This window comes from Morone saxatilis, unplaced genomic scaffold (assembly GCF_004916995.1).
Source record: "Morone saxatilis isolate NCDOM2014 unplaced genomic scaffold, NCSU_SB_2.0 Contig23, whole genome shotgun sequence".
NCBI lineage: Eukaryota > Metazoa > Chordata > Actinopteri > Moronidae > Morone > Morone saxatilis.
The window spans coordinates 1,860,403-1,865,502 of NW_023339796.1; the positions used below are offsets into that span (position 1 = coordinate 1,860,403).

The following is a 5,100-nucleotide window of genomic DNA, read 5'->3' on the forward strand; positions in this document are numbered from 1 at the left end:
GATTTAATAAATCAACAGATTTATTCTTTAAAAACTGTTTATTTCTTGTCAAATAAAGAGTTTTCTGCCAGTGTCTACATTGGTATTTTTGCTTGTGATTCACATCTATAAAATCTGTACAATCAAAGGTAAAAGATATATAAGTCAATAAAACAAAATAATAAAAATATTGAAACTGAGTCATAAATTTAAATAAATCAAAACATTTGACCAGATTGTTTTAAATAAAAGCAAAAAAACATAGTGATTCAAGAGATTTCTATGTAACTATGTCAAATTGTTTTGTTTTTGATATATGCTCATTTTTATTTTATTTTTGTAGCTGCTCTCTCCTATGCGCAAATCAATTGTCGCCACGGTTTTTTTAGATTAATTTAAACAGGATGATGCAAAAAACGGGAAACAAAAGAATCAAAGATACATTTTTATGCATTATTACTTGAAGGAGATTGTGTCAACGTACTAAATTAAATGATAAGGATTTTATCTGAAAGAAAACGTAAAAGCCAACATATGTATAAGTAAAAGTATAGAGGCATAAAATACATTTTGATGCAGGAGCCACACTTTGCTTTAATATTTGAGACGTTCATTCAAAATGATTATTGACATGAAAATAAAGCCCATTTTTGAAAAACAAGTTATTAATCCATTTATGCAATCATATTAACACATCCATCAGCTGCAACAAAAGCCCAGAGTCACCGCCGGCTCCATTAACGCCCACCTAGGAGCACAGATATGGAACAAGCCTGACTAACGGTAAAATTATCATAACAATGCCGCCATAAACGTTCCTCACAGTCATCATACTTCTTTATGATTTGTATGTGCGAGGCCCCTTCTGATATTTGTCACTGCCGGTAGCTTTATTCATCTATGTCACACAGTTGGTGCAGTTTATTCCACTCGTGTCCTCCGGGACCCCTTCTGTCCTCCTGCTCCTTTTTCGTTTCCACCAAACACGTGAACCTGAATAGAAAAGGCCACGAGCCCCCGAGCGACGCCTGCAGGCTCCGCTGCATCGTGCTCTGCGAGTCTTTTGGCACAATCCCCCAGCAGGAGCAAAAGGCCTCTGCTATTCAGCCGCACCGCGCTCCCCTCAGCCTGAGCAGCAGACATGGCGGAGGAACCCGTCACGTGGAGAGTTATTAATTAGAGCGGTGAACTCCTGAACTCTCTGCTGGTATTATTTCGCTCATAGCGGTCGTGCTGCGAGAAGCCATCAGTAAGGATGCAGGAGCAAGAGCGGAGTGACAACGAAGGATGACACCGGGCTCCCCGTTGTGAAAGTGTGTGTGCGTTTGTGTCTTTGTGTGACTGGGTACTTGTTTGAGTGTGTGTGTGTGTGTGTGTGTGTGCACTTTCTATTATTTTTTTTTAAACGGAGGCAGGTGGCTGTGAACAGAGGGCGCAGGGTACATGCAGACGTTGGGGTAAAAAACAAATGTCCCACCTGCTCTCCCCCACATGTGAAACAGGGAGCAACAGGAGCTGAAGTTTACAGAAGGTATTTAGTCATGTGTGTGAGATCTCGCATATTCTAATTTATTAGTAGATACTTTGACTTGAGCGCTCCAATATGCAGCTGGCAGCAGTAAAGAAACACGATGGCTTTGTACTCTTTACTCACTGGCATCCCGTGGTATACCCTGTATTTGATTTTTTATCATGATAGCACCAGATCATGTGATATAGATAAACAGATAGGAATGGCTGTTTTAATGCAGTATAAGGTCAAAAATCATAAAAAACTATATTGCCATAAAACAGTCTGACTGACTGATCTGCAACAACAGATTAATTCACCCAGAGATGTTAAAGGAACAGCTATCTACTATACAATGATACAGCCAAATCTGTACGCAGGAACATGTTTTTGAGACCTAATTTTATTTTTATTTGACATCCAGGGTCTGGACTCAGAGCTGTATTAATAGTCCTGCAGAGTTCTGTAATTCTACTAGTTTTATAAGCTATTAAAATGAGTCTGGTGATGTTGTGTTTAATACTTTATGTGTGAAATATGTGTTTTTGTGCAAAACATCAATAATTGAATGAACAAATTTTAAAATGCAACCAAAGGAAAAACATGTTGGTGTGCTGGGAAAAAACAGTGCTAAACGTTCCGATTTAATCCTACTCATTGTTCAACGACTGCTGCTGAGGCGCTCTTGAGCAGGACTCTGAATGATTAGACATCCAGGAAAGAGGCAAATGGAGTTTCCATGAATTCCTCACCTTGCCCTGGGTGCTCAGGCTGGAGGCAGATGACGTCTTGGGAAGGAGGCCGAGACGTTGGAGGTATGTCTGCAGATTCCTGCTGAGCTCCACCTCCACTGGCTTCACTCTCTGGTCTACTGGGTCCATCGCTTCAGCTGCCGGCCTGTGGGAGAGTAAAAGAGGGGAAATGGAAGGAAAAATCACAAAACATCACTGTACACTTCAGTATTTCAGACTAGTGCTATATCTTTATTTCTATCTATCTATCTATCTATCTATCTATCTATCTATCTATCTATCTAGATATACAAATATATACAGTATATACATATAAATAAAGATATAGTACTGGTCTAAAATACGGATCTTTACTTCAACTTGCTTGAATGTACCACCCCTGACCCCTGTTTGCCAATATTAAACCCCCAATTCATCTCTGCTAATATTATGCTGTTGTCGTTTGAGGCTTCACCCCACAACATCAGTTGGGTCATTTCACTAATTGATTGGTTGGTTCTGAACTCAGTCTACTGGGTAAAATGCTGCATCTGGAGTTGCACAAGAAAATATAAATGTCTTGTTGAACCCAAGATGAACACCCAAAGGTATAAAAGGTAGCGCACACAGAGCTTAGATGAAGGCAATCAGGCTGAAACGTGAGCATGTTGATCTGACACAGCCAAAATAAATAGGTGAAATTGAGATTAGTCAACTTTCTATGTGAGAAATCTATGTGTGCTACCTTTTATACCTTTGGGTGTTCATCTTGGGTTCAACAGACTTTGGTTTAGCCCCACAAACAAACTACTGGGAAGACACATCCTCTCTAAGATCTAACTACTATATACATGTCTTTATTAGACTTGATTGCAGAGATGTTGTTGGTTTTAAAGGTCCAGACAGGATTAAACACCACAACCTTCCAACCTCCGTGTTAATAAATCTAGAATTAGGGTTGACTGTGCTGGACAGCTTTTGTACCTTTCAGAAACCAACAAACTAATATTCACACAAACTCAAGAAACAATTGGCCAGCTGTGGAGAGTTCAGACAATAAACAGGACTTGTTTACAGCATTACACCGATGTTGTTCATGTTTTCACAAGGAGCCTTCAGAGTTAGTGGAACCTTAGAGCACTGTTTTACAGCTGTGATGGCCGAGAGGTTAAGGCGTTGGACTCGAAATCCAATGGGGTTTCCCCGCGCAGGTTCAAATCCTGCTCACAGCGGTCTGCAACTTTATGTGACACAGTCAAAGATGCAAATTGCTTAGAGAGGTTAGAGTGTGGCAGTCAACATACGACAAAGGAAAGCAGTAAAGGCGTCCCTTCTCAGGCAGTTTAATTCACATTCATACTTCAACTGACTCTAATGACTGTCACTTTAAAGCCGGGTGGACTAACAACCCACAAGTGACCTCAAAAACCCTCAAGGTGTAAATTATCATTCAGAGGTTAAAAGCGTTCCACTCTCCACCACTCAGCCAGAGAACCTCTAGAGAACATCGCAGCTGTAGTTCAAGTTTTCACAAGGAGCCACCAGTCGTACTCACTACAGTTCTCTTTCAATGCAGCTGTGATGACCGAGAGGTTAAGGCTTACAGCAATAAACATTTAAATGATTGTGCAAAAAAATCTGACTGACCAAATTGTGACTAGTTGAGACAATCCGAAAAGAGAGAGTAAAGTATAAAGTATAAAAAAGTCTGATGATCCCCTATACCTTTCAGCAGGTTACTGTGCATTCATAAACCTCAAATCCCTTTTCATCGCTAGCTTCACAAAACAAATCAGTCATTTTTTGACTGTGAGGGTGGGGTGGCTAACTTTTTAGGCTTAAAATAACTAGTCTTTACTGTTGTGAAACAGTCTGCATTGGCCTAACACTTCAGACTTGTCTAAAATATCTTCTTGAAACAGCCTCGGAACCGTTTTTGAAGCATGCTGGGACAGTGAGACATCTCCATGGAGCTACTGATGGGTAAACTGGCGAAACATCTGACCTGCTGTCCGTGTTGTAGGCAGCTCCATTCTGCTGTGGCCTGTAGGGAATCCTCCTCAGTTTGGATAACTCCTTGGACAGAACCTGCTGAGTGGTGTCATCTTCCCAAGTCAAACCTACAGACAGAAACACAGAGAACCTTTAGAACCACGTCACAACATAGAGGAACTCTACTATTTCCATTTGGAGGCAGGTCTATACCTGGTATAAAGAACAAATTCTGAATTGAACTGTGAGTAACACTGCAATGGGGGTCCGCAAAAAGTGAGTTTTATGCACAAAAGAAGCCCAGATGATATGCAGTGAGTATGGGCTGGAAAGGGCGAGAAACTGCTGAGCATGCAGTAGTTTTCCTAAACTCATTAGGTCACTCATTAGTAGAGGAGACAAGGCAACAGCACGATGTCCTTGGAGACTCTGGTGAGTGGCTTGCTGTTTCAGTGACTAAGCAGAAACTATTTCTCCTCTCCTCCTCCTGCCACAGTTCAGGAGTACGGGCTTGATCAGCTAATTGGAAATTCACTGTACAAGCGCTTACCCGAGAAGCAGTACAGTTTACAATGAGCCCTCATGGATATATGCATCACCAACATGACAAAGACACGAGGAATAAGAAGGTCAAGGTTGCAAATTGCTAAAATGCCCAAAATGCCCAAAATGCTAATGCTAGCATGTTGATTGTTGCAGTTATAATGTTTACCATGTTCATTGTGTTAGTTTAGGCAATGGCATGCTAACATTTGCTAATTAAAGCATTAAATAGAGAGTACAGGGGATAGGTTTCACTAGAACCTTGCGGCAATGTCTTACAGCTGTGATGGCCGAGAGGTTAAGGCGTTGGACTCGAAATCCAATGGGGTTTCCCCGCGCAGGTTC

The 5,100-nt window shown here is 41.0% G+C and overlaps 1 protein-coding gene and 2 non-coding genes across 3 annotated transcripts in view; 2 read left to right on the forward strand and 1 right to left on the reverse strand.

Annotated features, from left to right (window-relative positions):
* Positions 1 to 5,100, reverse strand: part of slco5a1b (solute carrier organic anion transporter family member 5A1b) — a gene marked incomplete in the record, with an annotated part of 195,945 nt that overhangs the window by 163,400 nt on the left and 27,445 nt on the right. The window contains 2 exon segments of the mRNA XM_035671467.1: positions 2,242 to 2,386; positions 4,226 to 4,340. Of these exon segments, the coding sequence (XP_035527360.1) occupies positions 2,242 to 2,386; positions 4,226 to 4,340 (260 nt within the window).
* Positions 3,371 to 3,452, forward strand: trnas-cga. Its single transcript has one exon. It is a non-coding gene; the product is annotated as a tRNA-Ser (tRNA).
* trnas-cga overlaps positions 5,036 to 5,100 on the forward strand; it is a 92-nt gene continuing 27 nt past the window's right edge. Inside the window, exon 1 of the tRNA in view lies at positions 5,036 to 5,100. This exon is cut by the window's right edge and continues 27 nt beyond it. This is a non-coding gene — a tRNA (tRNA-Ser).